This window comes from Pongo pygmaeus, chromosome 15 (genome assembly GCF_028885625.2).
Source record: "Pongo pygmaeus isolate AG05252 chromosome 15, NHGRI_mPonPyg2-v2.0_pri, whole genome shotgun sequence".
In the NCBI taxonomy this organism is placed as follows: domain Eukaryota; kingdom Metazoa; phylum Chordata; class Mammalia; order Primates; family Hominidae; genus Pongo; species Pongo pygmaeus.
In genome coordinates this window covers 17,103,039-17,119,963 of record NC_072388.2, presented here as the reverse complement: position 1 = coordinate 17,119,963, position 16,925 = coordinate 17,103,039, and the positions used below count along the sequence as shown (strand labels likewise).

The window sequence follows — 16,925 nt, the reverse complement described above, 5'->3', positions numbered from 1 at the left end:
TTTAGGAACAAGAGCCTGTGCCCCAGGAAGCAGGACTTCCCTCTCACCAGGCTACTCTCTGCTTTTCTTTTGACAAGTCTTGCCCTGTCACCCAGGCTGGAGTGCAATGGCATGCTTGTAGCTCACTGCAACCTCTGCCTCCTGGGTGCAAAGGATTCTCCTGCCTGAGCCTCCCGAGTAGCTGGGATTACAGGCACCTGCCACCATGCCCAGCTAATGTTTGTATTTTTATAGAGATGGGGTTTCTCCATGTTGCCCAGGCTGGTCTCAAACTCCTGACCTCGTGATCTACCCACCTCAGCCTCCCAAAGTGCTGGGATCAGAGGAGTGAGCCACCGTGCATGGCCCCTACTCCCTGCTCTTGATGCTGTCACTTATACATACCACAGGTTCTATTAGGTGCAGACTCCTCTTGAAGCCCCTCAGAGCGGGTACTGTGTACTATCACCAAGTTTCCTTCAGGGTCCCTAGAACAGAGCTTTGCCTATTGGGCCTCAACAAAAGCTTGAACAGAATAAGGGTTCACTAGTCCCACATATTTGGAACAACAAACTAGATGTTATTTGTCTGCCAGATCTTATATGGTACAGAGAGGATTCTTGGAAACACGATTTAGCCTCTTGGAGAAAACAGGTCGTTCTGTGCCTGTGTCTGAAATGAATAACTGCAATTTTACCTCTAGGCCCACCCCCACCTGATTGCAAACATGGAAACTTGCTAAATACTTTGGTACCTCTGACTTCCAAATTTAACAAAATGTGAAAATGCCCATTTCTATTTTCCTAGAAGTATGGGAAGGTTGAACTTATTTTTGATGGAGAGAGCATTTAGTTTCTCCGAGAGAAGACAGGACATCATTCATCACTTTTGTGATGGTGAGCCTACAGAACTTACCGTAATTATTCTGCCCCTTGGCCAGGAAGTACGCCACTTGAGTTACAAGAAATTTCTCTTTAAGGTTTCTGAACTGCTCTTTGTTCTCTGCCAGCTGGGGGCGTGATTTCTTGTTGATTTCCAGAATGTTCAACTCTGACTTCTCAGCGGACGAAGGGCGGGCAGATACCACCATGCTGACGTTTGTGGCAGAAGAGGTGGGGTCAGGGACTGGGGAGAAGACACCCAAACACACGATGGGTTAAAACTGATGAAATCAAGTAGGTTTAATCAGGACTAAGGGATGTCAGTAACTGAAATTGTTAACTTACTGTTGAGAAAAATGTGATCAGTCCCCACAGCACTTTAGGATCCTTAACGACAAAAACAATCTTCGAGGTGCCTGAGCTCAGAGCTGAAGGCACTGCCAATAGCTCAGTCTCCGACAAGAGTGAGGAAGATTGTGGCCAGTGTGCCAGGTAACAGTTTGCAGTTGCAATAACAGAATTAGAAGGTGGGGGTGTCATGGAATCTTAGGAGCCCTGCATTCCAATTGCCCAGGCTTTGCTGAAACACAGGCACCCTGGTCTCACCTGAGGGTCAGCACCAATTGGGATCATTCCTTCAAAATTCACTCTCAGTATTCGTGTACCCTTGTGACAATGCCACAGACCCATCTCTTTCCCAGTACATCTAAGCACATTCCTCACTGTTTATCGCTTGTCTGTACATCATCATCCAGGCTGAACCAGTTTCCCAACAGGTTATATTTTCTTAATGGTAGTCATGAAGTCACCCCACCTGTTCTAAGTTAAAACAGATCTTAAGGCTTTTCCACAAGTGTAGGATATCAAACTTTTAGCCTGCCCTGATTTCCTCTGGGTCTTCTGCAGTTTTGTCTGTATCCACTAGAAAGTGAATGAATCATTCATTTGTAAAAATGTTGTCTTTCCTGTCTCAGTGTTCTTCTTGCTGCTTCCCATTGTTATGTTGATTTCTTTTTTCTTACTGGGGCACCATCTTGGCTTTTCATGACACTCTAGACCAGTTTGACAGCCCTATGTCCAGAGCTCTTCCTCGATGTGGGTTGGTTTGTTTTTTAATGTCACTGAGCACTACATTTTATACTTGTCACTTATGGATGTCATTCTAGTGTCACAAGAGCTCTTTTCAAGGTATCAAGTGATCAAAATCATTTATATAGAGATCTCCTGTAAACATGTGTGACCATCTATCTTGGGAAGTTTTATAAACCTGATGCTATTTTGTTGTTTCCATTTTGTTTTCCCATATACTGAAAAGAACAGGACCATGAGCAGTTCTTATGGAATTTGGTTTGATATCTATTTTGTTGGGTTGGACTAATACCATTGATTTTTGGTTTCATTCCACTAACAGAACATGGCAAGATCAAGGTTATGGTCACGGTTGGTTGCTGATCCTCAGTGTTGCAGTAGAAGGTGAGTTTGAGATTAGAGGAATGAGTAGGAAAGAGTGATCCCCCGAACCCCCTCCTCACTTTCTCAGCTTTCATCCCCACCTAGGTTTTGTGAGCCTGGAACTTGGGAGACTGTTCTGTAGCCCAGGTGTCCTAAGATTGGCTGCTGGACTTGCCTGAGTTGAGGGTGTCATGAGTGTGATCCTGGGCTGCTCAGCATTCATGTGGTAGTGAAGGAAGGAGGACTGGATCAATCCCATTTCAAAGCATGTCTCTCTGCAGTCCACGCTGTCCTCCAATGACACTGTAAGGATACTGCTTTAAGACGTATCAACGGCTTTAAGTAAATGTATTTTCTGCATCTGGGAGACCTGACATTCTGTGTCATAATGAAAATCTGTCATGCTTCTTTATTTTAAAAATGATAAAACTGCAGGTTCACAGAGTTACGTGGCTTACTTGAGGTCACACAGGGATGAGTTTTCAGCACTGCCAATAAAAGCAATCACAGTAATTATTCATAGGGTCCATATAATTCAGTAAATATTCACATAATTATTTACTAGCTGTTCATTGACCAATTCGTACAAGGCATTTTGCTCAAAACTGTGCTCATATTTGGACATTGTATCTTCAACATAATCCTGTGGTAATGCTATTATCCATAAGTAACAGGTAAGAAACCTGAAGAAGAGGGATAGCAAAGCATGTATTTGGACATATTTCCATTTTTTTTGGTTTTTGTGATGCTGGAAGAATGACCAGAATGAGTCATAGGAAGAGTATACATTCCTGTAGTATTTTCCAGGACAGAGGTGGGACCTCCTAGAGTACTGGGACCAAAATTACCAAGTGTCTGCAATCTTGCTTTAACAGTACGGGAAATAACCTCTATCACCTGGAATTCCCCTGGAACTCTGGAACATACAAAAGAAGTATGAGACTTGGGTCTTCCCTTGGTGTGTTTAATTCACTCTTCTATGGAATACCAATGATTCTCACTAAGACTTTGGCCTTTTCATAACCACAATGTGCATTTTATGGAGAAGATTTTACACTTTGCTCTATTTAGAAAGAATAAATATGAGCAATGGTTTAGGTTTTATGCCCTGGACTTAATATTTTTCTGATTCCTGTTTTGAGATTAAATTCTCATGTAAATAGAAAAATACTTATTATTTCTCATAAGGCCAAGTTTGTTATTAGTTTGAGTTTCTGAAGATGAAGCACAAACTTTTGATTTTATCTTTGTCTGTCCCCATCAGCGCCACTCCTTGTCTCTCAGTATGACCTGGACTTGCCCCTGCACTTACCCTCGTCCTGCTGAACCATCTCCATGCACTGTCCAATTCCATCAGTGATTCGGGCTCCTCCCAAGGCTCCCTGAAAAGGGCACAGAGATCAGGACGTTAGGCGCATTCCGGATACAAAGGCAACCCATACTGTAGAGTGGGCAGCTGTGTTTCCACTTCCCTAATATTCCAGTGATGTCCTAAAACTGAAAGGAACACTTTCCTTTTTTAGGGGTCTGTTCTTCATGTCTCAGTGCCTCTGATCTAGTGAACACAACTGTACTGAAAGTGAAAGAACTTGCTAAATTTCTAGTTTCTTGTTAGGTGGCTAAAATAGATTTATAAGACTTCCTTACTTACCCATGACTGCTGAAGTTTGAATTCTGAGCAGTACGATTCTTTTTCTTGTGAGGTGAGCAGCTTAGAAAAGATTGGCCATCTTGCTGTACAAAAAGAAGTAAACTTAATTTCTACTCAAAGCATGCTTGAATCTGAAATTAAGGCTTCCACTCTTCCGAAGTTGGAGTGTCACTGCATCCGGCATGTGTCCCAAAGGGCTCGTGTCTCTGCTATACTCAAAGTTTAAATGGAGCCCAGCAAGCCAGATCTCCTTTACTTCTAGGTTCCCTCAACAGTTTCTCCTCTGCTGTAGACACTGCCTTGAAAATATTCTTGTGCTGCTGTCGTCTTTTGGCTTTGGAATGATGTGATGCAGCTCAAAGGGTCCTACCCCCAAGTTGATCAAAGTAAAAAACAGCTGGGAAAGTCAGTGCAAATACAAGTTCATTGTCCTCCTTGCAGGGATTCTGATTCAGAGGGCTCAGGTGGGGCCTGGAATGTGTTTGTGAACATGACTCAGATGTGCAGTCAATTTGGGGACCCACTGATAGCATTGACCTTACAGTTTATGGGATGATTCTGTTTTGCTGATGAAGAAACTGAGGCAGAGAGAGTCTGTAACTTGCCCAAGTTCCCCTTGCTGTAAGTCCTGGAGCCAGGTCTCAGGTGGACCAGCCTCTTCCCATCCCCTTCCCACATTTTCCAATTCAGCTGTGTCAGTTCTTTCCAAGTATGTGTTTCTCTCCCCTATACCTCATTTCTGAAAAAAGGAAAACTTCTGGAATTTAACTTCTTTCATCTAACACATTTCCCCACAACATGCAGCCGGCATCATATTTTGGCCACTTGCTATTAAAGTGAGATGCTTCTTTTTTTTTTGAGACAGGGTCTTATTCTGTCACCCAGGCTGGAGTGCACTGGTGATTATAGGTCACGGTAACCTTGAACTTCTGGGCTCAAGTGATCCTCCTGCGTCAGCTTTCCAAGTAGTTGGAACTCTAGGCACACATCACCATTTCTGGCTAATTTTTTATTTTTCATAGACACAAAGGTCTTGCTATGTTGCTCAGGCTGGTTTTGAACTTCTGGCCTCATGTGATCCTCCCACCTAGGCCTCCAAATGTGCTGGGATTACAAGAGTTAGCCACTGAACCTGGCCCTGAAATGCTTTTTTCTCTCTTTTTTTTTTTTAATGAAAATACAGGACATGGAGATGTGGAAAGACTTCTTGCTTTATTACTGTTATTATTATTATTATTTCTACAGTATAATTTGTATATCACAAAATTCACCATTTTTAAGCATACATTTCAGTGTCTTTTACCATGTTCCAAAACTTTCGCAATCTTGCGCTCTCTGACAACCACTAATCTACTTTCTCTATATATTGATGTACTTGTTCTGGGTACTTCCTCTATATGGAATAACAAAGCGTGGTATTTTCTATCTGCTTCTTAGAATATTGTTCTCAAGTTTCATCCTTTTTAGCCTGCATCAGTACTTCAACTTTTTATGGCCAAATAATATTCCACTATATGGTTATACCACATTTTGTTTATTCATCAACTGATGGTGGTTTAAGATGTTTCCACTGTTTAACTATTATGAATAATGCTGCTGTGAACAGCTTTGTACAAGTTTTTGAGTGAACACCTGTTTTCCTTTTCTTGGTTATAAACCTAGGAGTGCAATTGCTGCATCATATGTCACTTTATGTTTAACTTTTTTTATGTTTAACTTTTTGAGGAACTCACACACTGTTTACCAACTTCAGTAGCTATGCCATTTTAGATTCCCAATAGTAATATGTGAGAATTCCATATTCTCCATCACTTTTGAAACATGTGTCGTCTTTATTTTTTTCTTAAGTCATACTGGTGGGTGTGAAGTGGTATCTCATTTGGGTTTAAATTTACATTTTCCTACTGACGGAAAACGTTGAACATCTTTGCATGTGCTTCTTGGCCATTTGTGTGTTTCCTTTAGAGAAACCTCTACTCACAGCTTTTTTCCCATTGTTAAATGTGGTTGTCATTTATTGCTCAGTTATATGAATTCCTTATATACTCTAGGTACTAGACCTGTGTCAAATATATAATTTGGAAATAGTTCTCCCATTATGTGGATTATCTTTTCACTTCATTGACAGTGTCCTTTGAAGCATATAAGTTTTTTATTTTGAAGTCCATCCATTTTTCGGTTGTTTGTGCCCACTTAAAAAATGTCTAATCCAAAGTCACAAAGATTTGTACCTATGTTTCCTTCAAGACATCGTCTTTTGAAATGAGAACTCTCCTGGGTTTTAGAGGAGGGTGGATATTGTTTATTTATGCCTCCTGTCCATTACCGATGTTTCTCCTGATTGTTATTCATATGCTCACCACCCCTCCATGGAGCATCCATGGCCTGTAACAGAGCTCTGGGGACTGATATCCTTCCACTGACTTTGGTGCTGGTGAGAGCCCTCGTCATGTAATTCAGCTTCGCCTTAACCCGACCCAGTTGCACATATTCCTCAGGCCCTTTAGAGTTGAAGTTGAGACCTCTCTGAGAACGCTTGCCAGCCCATGCTGTTCTAAGGCTGGAGTAAACTTCCTCCATCTATTCCAGACAGAGGGGACTGCAGGGGTTGGACTCACTCAAGATATCTCTGGTTTTAGAAAGAAGACCTGTTTCAGGGTGTGGGGAAGATTGTTCAATATGAACTAGGTCCTCTCTAATTATTTTTACTGTATGTGTGACTTCTTTCTAGAAACAAAGGAAGAATATTTATGTTAGGACATTTTGTCTATTCTTTGTCAATTGTTGTTTATCTACAATTTGAACATGGATAAAGGAGAGTTCAGTGTAAATATATTCTTAACAACTAATTATGGCTCATGTCCACTGCCATGCGATCATATTTAAATCTATCAACTATCCTGTTACTTAGGTATTATTCTGTTCCTCATGAGAAAACAAACTCAGAAAGATTGCAAAATTTCCCTAGGTCACAAAACTAGTGAGGAGAGGAATAAGAATTAGAAACCAGTTCCTTTTGGCCCTCAAAGCTAACCTTGTACCATTAGATCAAACTGATTCACATACTTTTGCTCGAATTAGTCTCAGAGTTGTGGTTCTCACTTGATTTTTCCAAGGAAACAGTGTGCCACTTTACTATCATTTCAAACTTTGACATTTAAAACTCTTTTTATTATGCCTTTTTGTCTTTGTTCTATTCCATTGCTTTTGGTTTCTTCTCAACGGATCCCTCTTATTTCTAGGCTAAATATTTGTTACCTACTTTCTGTCAATTTTCAATTTTTGAGTGTTTGTTATCTCTCTCTTTGTTGTATGCTAACAGTTCTTCACTGAGGTAAAATTTGCATAGAGTATACTGCAAAAAACCTAAAGGTACAGCTTAATAAATTTTAATATAATTATACATTGTATAATAACACCCAGTTAAAGATGGAGAACATTTTCCCCCATGCCACAAATTTCTGATGTGGTTCTTGCCAGTCAATACTCATCCCCCAAACGAAGAATATATTCTGAATGTTGTCACTGCCTTAGCCCCTTTGTGTTGCTGGAAAGGAATACCAGAGGCTGGGTAATTTATAAAGGAAAGAGGTGCCTTTTGCTCATAGTTCTGCAGGCTGCACAAGAAGCATGGCACCCGCATCTGCTCCTAATGAGGGCCTGAGGCTGCTTCCACTTGCAGCAGAAAGTGAAAAGGAACCAGGGTGTGCAGAGATCATATGGTGAGAGAGGAAGCAAAAGAGAGCAAGGAAAGGTGAGAGGCACTTTTTAATAGATAGCTCCTACAGGAACCAAGAGAGTGAGAATTCACTCACTACCTTCTCCCAGGGTGGAGATTAATCTATTCATGAGGGATCCACTCCCATGACCCAAACACCTCCCATCTACCCCCACCTCCAACACTGGGGACCACGTTTAAACATGCGATTTGGAGGGGACCAATATTTAAACTTAGCAGCCACCATAGATTCATTTTGCTTGATCATGTGCCTCATAAAAATGGAATCATTTTGGCTGGGGCTGGTGGCTCATGCCTGTAATCCCAAGACTTTGCAAGGCTGAGGCGGGCAGATCACCTGAGGTCAGGAGTTCAAGACCAGCCTGGCCAGCATGGTAAAACCCTGCCTCTACTGAAAATACAAAAAATTAGCCAAGTGTCATGGCAGGTGCCTGTAATCCCAGCTACTTGGCAGGCTGAGGCAGGGAAAATTTTTTGAACCCGGGAGGCAGAGCCAAGACTGTGCCACTGCACTCCAGCCTGGTGGACAGAGTGAGACTCCATCTCAAAAAAATAAAAAAAGGAATCACTTAGTACTTTCTCTTGTTTTGACTTCTATTCATGTGCTTATATAGGCCACTAATTTGTTTGATTGTGTTTTTCCCTTGTTTCATTTTGTTTTGGCCAAGTAATATCCTATTGATTCTATGATTATCACACAATTTCATATCCATTTTTCTGATGGGAGACAGGTTTACTTCTTGGCTACTGTGCATAATTAACTATGAATATTCTCATACAATTATTTCTGTGAAGGTACATACTTATTTTCCTGGGTATCTATAGCTATGGATGGAGATGCTTGGTGAATGGGAAGAAAATGGACACAGAGTTTTGCAAAGTCATTGTATTATTTTACATTTCTAAGAAAGATGTAGGCCATTTCCAGTTGCCCTACATTCCCACACACTTAATATTTTCAGTCTTTTAAATTATAGCCATTCTACTAGGTGGGTAGTGATATCCTATTTTGGTTTTCTCAAGCCTAATGTTCAGTAAGATATGTTCTTATGGAAAATATCTTCTCAAAATTTTATATTCATTGATATACTGGTGTGTTTGTCATTTCCTTTGTAATCTATAGAGTTCTTTATATATTTTTATATATTTTGAATGCATCCATTTATATATACATATTTTTTGCTACATTATACAGCAAATAATTATTTGCTATTCCTGCTCTACAGATAGCTTTTAAGTTGTTAAACAACAACATAATAAGCAGAAAGTTTTTAAAAATGAAGTGCAATTCGCTTGATTTCTTATTGTGGTGAGTGTTACAGTATCTAGTCTAAGAAACATTTTCCTACGTCAAGTTCATGGAATTATTTCCTAATTTTCCTTTACAAGGTTTCTAATTTTAACTTTCACATCTTAAGTTAATTTCAATGTATGATGGAGAGTGGTTAATATTAACTTTTTAAAACAACAAATATTATTTCACTCAAAATCGTTTTACTTAAAAGTCTTTCATTTCCCCAACGAAGGGCATTGGTGTCTTTGTTTTCAAAACATTTAGAAGTGGCGGCGTGAGCATGTTCTCACTCATGCATGGGAATTGAACAACGAGAACACTTGGACACAGGGCGGGGAACATCACACACCACGGCCTGTCCTGAGGTGGGGGGCTGGGGGAGGGATAGCATTAGGAGAAATACCGAATGTAAATGACGAGTCAATGGGTGCAGCAAAGCAACACGACTCATGTACACCTAAATAACAAACCTGCATGTTGTGCACATGTACCCTAGAACTTAAAGTATAATAAATATATATATATGGTGGTGCGAGGGCCGCTGCACAGCTAGCAGAGCCGTGGTGAGGAGGGCAGTGCCTGCCCGCAGCTCTCCGCCTCCCCTGCCCGCCAGCCCAGGCGGCCCCAGCAGCACCGACCAGAGGAGCCCCGGCAGCTGCACAGCGGCCAGGTGGACGCCTCTATCTACAGCCTCGTAGCAGAACAGACGGGACCTGTTAGGTTCGCGGCCATCGTGGGCAACAAGGACTCACCCTCCATCTGGGCCGCCATCCCAGGGAAAACCTTCGTGAACATCACGCCAGCTAAGGTTGGTGTCCTGGTTGGCAAAGACTGGTCAAGCTTTTTTGTGAATGGGCTGACACTGCGGGGTCAGAAATGTACTGTGTCCCGGACTCACTGCTGCAGGATGGGGAATTGACTGTGGATCTTCAAACGAAGAGCATCGGTGGAGCCCCCACCTTCAATGTCACTGTCACCATGACTGCCAAGACGCTAGGCCTGCTGATGGGCAAAGAAGCTGTCCATGGCAGTTTCATCAACAAGAAATGTTATGAAATGGCCTCCCACCTTCAGCGTTCCCAGTACTGACCTCCTTTGTTCCTTCCCCTCAATCATTCCCCACAGCTTTGCCCCCTTTCTTTCTCATACACACATATGCCATTTTAATTTTGTGGGCCATTACCCCACACCCCTATTGCTGCCAAAACCACATAGGCTTGGGGCCAGGGATAGATGGACAGACACCTTCCCCTACTCATAGCCCTCCTGTGTGTGCTTGGAAAACTTTTTGAGGGATTTTTATGAATAAAAAAGATTCTACTAAAACAACTAAATAACTATACATATGTGGTCATATTGTTTGAATCTGTATTCTTTTACTTTGATATATTTATGAATACTTACACCAGTACTACCGTTTTTAAATTACTGTAGCTTTAAAATCAGTTTTGAAGTCTAGCAGAGTAAGTCCTTCAACTTACTGCTTCTTCAAGACCAACTTGCCTATTCTAGGATATTCAAATACATTTGGAAATTAGCTTTTACATTTCTCTAAAATCTCCTACTAGAAATATTCATCAGAATTCTGTTGAGGTAACATGCTAACAAAATTGAATCTTCAAATCAATGAACATGATATATATTTCTCTATTTAGTCTTCTTTAATTTTTCTCACCAATTGCTTTTAGGGGCCTTGTACCTGCTTCATTGCATGTATTCTTAAGCATGTAATGATTCTGACTATTAATCTCTATTATGTATTGAATTTCATTTTCTAGCTGCTAATTGCTAGTATGGAGAAATTAAGAGGATGAAATCAACGCTATAAAGGCATCATTTAGGTACAACAGACTGCACCACTTTAAAATGTGTAATTCAATGCATGTTTACAAATGTATACACTAATGGAACTACTGCCACAACCAAGATAGTGGAATTTCCCTATGCCCCAAAGATTCTTGTACCCCTTTGCAGTTCATCAGTCTTTCAGCCCTCGGCCTCAAGGAGCCGCTGTCACTTCAGATCCATTTCCATTTTCAACCATTTTCTATAAATGAAATTATACCCATATTCCTTTGTGTCTGCCTTCTTTCATGCATCAACATAATTTTAAAATCCATCGAGTATTTGCATCAACGGTTAATGCCTTGTAATTGCCGAGTAGTATTCCTTTGTGTGGCTATACCATGTTTGTTTATACTTTCACTTGTTATTGGACATTTCTATCATTCCACGTTTGGGCTATTATGAAGAAACTATCATGAGCATCCATACGTGGCAGGCCAGGTCTCACTAACACAGGCCTCCCTAACAACTGTTTCAGTACCGACTGAGTGGTACAGTTAAATATTAAGAGGGGGGGAAAAAAAAAGCCCATGCCCTTATTACAAAGGCTGGAATGTAACCAAAGCCCACGAACAGTTTTGCCTAGGCTTTTCCTGGACCTTAAAGCATGACAAAATAATGAAGGCATTCTTAACAGGAGTCATTTAGTATTAAACAAGTTTTATCGGGGGTCTGAAGTAACTCCCCAGGCCTCCACAAACAAGTTTATTGGAGGTCTGAAGGAACTCTCCAAACCTCTGTGATTTAGCAAGAGACAAGATAAGGGTGCCCAGCACCTAGACCCATTTAGATTAAGTGAATTTACTGAGGCTCCAGAGGAAGGTCTTCAGGACTCAGACCTTAGTTATAGATTAGAAGAAGTTAATCACTTATGTTTTTAGATGAATGCACACTTCCACATACACACATAGCTTAGAAGGTACATAAGCTCAGGAAGACTTTGTAATTTTGAGTTGGTCTGGTGATAATTTCCAGGCCTTTTCCCTGTAACTAGTTGCAGAAGTAAAAACTCTCTTCCTCCCCAGTTCATCTGCATCTCGTTACTGGGCCACAAGAAATAGCAGCCCACCCCTCAGTCTGGTCTGGAAATACACATACAGATCATGTGCAGACATAGTGTGTAAATTCCTAGGAATGGAATGACTGTCCGTCTGATTTGTATATGTTTAATCTTTAAGAAACTTAGATTTTCAAACGAGTCCTACCATTTTCCATTCCTACAAGTATAAGACTTCTAAGTGCTTTATATCCTCACCAACATGTGCTATTTTCAGCCTTTTTAATTTTAGCCATTCTCTTGGATATGTACTGGTATCACATTGTTGTATTGATTGAGCTCCCTGATGACTGAACAGTAGAGCATCTTTTCCTATGCTAATTGACCATTCATGTATCTTCTTTTCTGAAGTATCAAGTCTTTTGAGAAATTGTTTCATTGTGCTGTTTATCTTATCAGACACTACATATATATATACACACTCTAAAAAAACCCTTTGTTGGAAGTAAATATGATATCTCCTATATTGTGGTTTCTTTTTATGTTCTCTTAACATTCCCTGTTTGGAGATAATGATAGATAATCTTCAAAAAGGTGAATATACACACCCACACCCACACCCACACACACATATATATATACACACCCACACACACAGGTGAGCCACCACACCCAGTCTGTTGAATTTATTTATAAGCACAACATGTATTTAGATATTACTTGAAATGAAATTGTATTTTTATTTCATTTTCCAAATGCTCAATGCTAATATACAGAAATACAAAAGACTACTTCTATTGAGCTTATATTCTGCAACATTACCAAATTCACTAATTAGCTTTGGTAGATTTTTGTAGATTTTTAGGATTATTAACATACACACTCATTATCTGTGAATAAAGACAGCTTCAATTCTTTCTTTTCAATCTTTTCAATACTTTTATTTAGTATTCTTACTTTATTGCATTGATTTACATCTCTAGTATAATGCTGAAATGAAAGAATAACAACATATATTCTACTTTTTTCTCTGATTTAATAGAAAAGCATTCAATCCCATGCCATTTAATATAATGTTACCTGTGAGTTTTTTTCAAATCTACCCTTAATAGGGTTGGAAGTGTTGCCTTCTGTTCTTATCATGCTGAGAGTTTTCTGGGGTTTGTTTTTATAAATCATGAAAAAAGTTTTCAATTTTGCCAAATGCTTTTACTGTGTATGACAAGGTAATCATACAGTTTTTCTCTTTTGCCCTGATAATATATAAAATTATATATATATATATATTTTTTTTTCTTTATTATTATTATTATTATACTTTAGGTTTTATGGTACATGTGCACAATGTGCAGGTAAGTTACATATGTATACATGTGCCATGCTGGTGCGCTGCACCCACCAACTCGTCATCTAGCATTAGGTATATCTCCCAATGCTATCCCTCCCCCCTCCCCCCACCCCACAACAGTCCCCAGAGTGTGATGTTCCCCTTCCTGTGTCCATGTGTTCTCATTGTTCAATTCCCACCTATGAGTGAGAATATGCGGTGTTTGGTTTTTTGTTCTTGCGATAGTTTACTGAGAATGATGATTTCCAATTTCATCCATGTCCCTACAAAGGACGTGAACTCATCATTTTTTATGGCTGCATAGTATTCCATGGTGTATATGTGCCACATTTTCTTAATCCAGTCTATCATTGTTGGACATTTGGGTTGGTTCCAAGTCTTTGCTATTGTGAATAATGCGGCAATAAACATACGTGTGCATGTGTCTTTATAGCAGCATGATTTATTGTCCTTTGGGTATATACCCAGTAATGGGATGGCTGGGTCGAATGGAATTTCTAGTTCTAGATCCCTGAGGCATCGCCACACTGACTTCCACAAGGGTTGAACTAGTTTACAGTCCCACCAACAGTGTAAAAGTGTTCCTATTTCTCCACATCCTCTCCAGCACCTGTTGTTTCCTGACTTTTTAATGATTGCCATTCTAACTGGTGTGAGATGGTATCTCATTGTGGTTTTGATTTGCATTTCTCTGATAGCCAGTGATGGTGAGCATTTTTTCATGTGTTTTTTGGCTGCATCAATGTCTTCTTTTGAGAAGTGTCTGTTCATGTCCTTTGCCCACTTTTTGATGGGGTTGTCTTCTGCACAGCAAAAGAAACTACCATCAGAGTGAACAGGCAACCTACAAAATGGGAGAAAATTTTCGCAACCTACTCATCTGACAAAGGGCTAATATCCAGAATCTACAATGAACTCCAACAAATTTACAAGAAAAAATAAAATTATATTTTTAAATATAAAAAAGATATCTTGAATCAAGCTAGGACAGTTTTTTTAATTATAAACTTTTAACAAATACATTGAAATATAACTTACACGCAATTGAGATGCATGAAAGTGTATAATCATTAAAGTGTATAATTTTAAGAGTTTGAGCACAGTATACACGAGTCAAAGAGAAAGGACAGAAAATACTAAGGATGGCTCACCATATGTGGTCTATCTTGGTGAACGCGCTATGTGAGTTTGAGAAGAGTTATTTGTTAGCTGTTCTTAGATGTATTTTGCTTAAATGTTGACTTGGCTAACTTGTGCCATTGATTGCGTGAATTTTGTTCTAGTGGGTGCAAAATTACTGTCTGATCACTTTGGACTTATGTGGACTGGTTTATGTTTTATTAGAACGGATTCATGGAAAGCCCACAGCATTTCCCAAGACCCTCTAATGTGGCAGGACTCAATCACCAATCCACCCCTTTGTGGATTTTGTCAGGGTTTGGTTTTAGGCTTTACCAGGTTGTTCTACAATGGGCCTTATTGAAAAGTGTGACACTTATTCCTAAAGCACATTCATTCTAGTGTCTCAGTTGGATACCTGGGTGCTAATGAGGTGTGCATGAGTTCTTCCCACCCTGGATGGCAGAAACTCCATCATACATTCCCCAACCCTCCTCCACCTCAAGTACCTCTGGTCCAAACTCATTTTTATAGCAGCCACCCCTCTGTTAAATCTGTTAGTCTTTTAATTGTGCAGGTACAGTCCAGTCCTTGATAAGTATGCACATTGAACCCCACATAGACTTTGAGAGCTGCACCTTTGAACAGCTGTCTCCTCATCGGTGCCCTGCCCTGCAGATTGCAGTTGCTTCAGTGGCCTTGGACTCTGATCTCTGCCTTCTCAGCTCAGTGGGGCTGCCCTGCCCTGAGTGGACTCTAGCCCACTATGCAGCTGCTGAGAAATTCTCCGCAAAGAACTACGAAATCGTGGGGCTTCCCCCTTAAGTTTTCTGTTGTACTGCCTGTTGTCCACTGTCTGAAAACAATTTTATGGTTGTTTATGGAGGCAGGGTTAGTCCGATGTGATTTATTCTAACAGACAGAAGCAGAAATCTGTTATACTCTTTTAATTACTGTGTCTTTTTAATACTATGGCAGACAGAATCCTAAGATGACCCCCAGTGATCTTGCTCTTATATAATCACTTCTTCCTGAGTGTAGACAAAGCCACTGAGGAGATGTCACTCCTGTGATTCTGTTACAATTTATGGCAAAAACAAGTTAGCAGATGTAATCGAGATCCCAAATCAGTCAAATTCAAGATACAGAGATTATCTGATGAACTTGACCTAGTGAAGGTGAGTTCCTTGGAGGGACTGAGGTCTTCCTGGAGAGAGTACAGGAGGGCTTCCATGCAGGGCAATCCTCCTCTGCTGGCTGGAGGAAGCATGCAGTGGGAACATGGGAGGCCTCTAGGAGCAGCGAGAGGCCCCTGGCTGATAGCCAGCAAGAAAACAGAGATCTCAGTCCTACAGTCACAAGGAACTGAACTCAGCTGACAACCTGAGGAAACCTGAGAGGAAATTCTTCCCCAGAACCTCCAGAAAGAAACCCAGCCTAATTTCAGCCTGTGAGACCCTGAGAAGAAGACCCAGCTAATCCAGGCCTCAACTTCTGATCTGTGGACACTGCAAGAAAATAAATCGTTCTTATTTTATGCCACTAATGCTTGCAGTAATTTAGTATGCAGCAATAGAAAATTAATACAAATAAAATGGAAAAGGCTTTGGAGTGGGGACAAGAATGAAATGGTGGGAGAGGGATGCCTGTATGCTGATAAGGTTGATGTCTGTATGGTTGAATTGGGTCTACCATTCCTCATCTAATTAGCTATGGTCTATTAAGGTGCATAGCTACACACAAATATTGGTACTAGGTTCAATTCAGAGGAATAAGATATTGCATTCTTCAGAATAGACGAGAACACCCTGAATTTGGGGTCACTGTATCATAAGTCATATTATCAGGTCCCTCTGGGAAGGCTTAGAGGAAGATTTCCAGGATACACTTGTGACAACATTGAAGGCTTCTTTCTTCCCCAAAGGGACCCGATCTCCCCTCAGTCAAGAAGCTCCAAGTCTCTGAACTGGATGCCAGGTTATAAATTCCCCCTATACTGACTCCATCAGGCTTCTGTCCTCAGAACTAGAGTTTATCAGTAAAAGATAGACTCATGGGAGTCTAGGCATTTATTCTCTTATTTCATATAAATCAGTTAATGTGCATGAACACAACAAACTTTGAAGAAAGTCACAGTTGCCAGAGGAAAACACCTTCGACATCCTCATGAGTCATCACGGGTGTTCTGTTGGGAGGACTTGATATGAGGCTTTCCTCCTCATGGGCTAGTGCAGATCCAGGGGAAATGTCATCAAGTCCTCCATTCGGAGTGTAGCAGCGGGGGCTGTTGATTCGTTAGGCCTCCTGCAGCTGGAAATGCAAGTAGTGCATTTTCATGGCCACCACAGGTGCCCTTAGTTTAGCATTCTTCAGAGCCAGAATCCAACAAGCCACAGAAGCTCTGAGTATTTCCCTTTCCTCAGTCACCCACATAAATGGCTTCAGGTCCTTCTGGGGAAGGCCTGGAGGAAGATTTACAGCATACACTTGTGGCAGCATTGAAGGCTTCACTCTTCCTCAAGGGATCCAATCTCCCCTCAGTCAAGAAGCTCCAGGCATCTGAACCGGATGCCAGGTCATAAATTCCCACTATACTGACTCCATCAGGTCTCTGTCCTCA

The 16,925-nt window shown here is 40.7% G+C and overlaps 1 protein-coding gene and 1 pseudogene across 1 annotated transcript in view; one reads left to right on the top strand and one right to left on the bottom strand.

Annotated features, from left to right (window-relative positions):
- The window catches only part of LOC129012638 (neuroblastoma breakpoint family member 3-like), a 56,014-nt gene that overhangs the window by 26,970 nt on the left and 12,119 nt on the right, over nt 1–16,925 (bottom strand). Inside the window, exons 7-10 of the mRNA XM_063651330.1 lie at nt 3,964–6,690; nt 3,625–3,694; nt 1,206–2,800; nt 895–1,104 (exon numbers count right to left, since the gene is read on the bottom strand). Coding sequence (XP_063507400.1) covers nt 895–1,069 — 175 coding nt within the window. The 5' untranslated portion in view covers nt 1,070–1,104; nt 1,206–2,800; nt 3,625–3,694; nt 3,964–6,690. The remainder of the gene's footprint in view (nt 1–894; nt 1,105–1,205; nt 2,801–3,624; nt 3,695–3,963; nt 6,691–16,925) is intronic.
- Nucleotides 7,594–10,085, top strand: LOC129012695 (profilin-1-like; annotated as a pseudogene).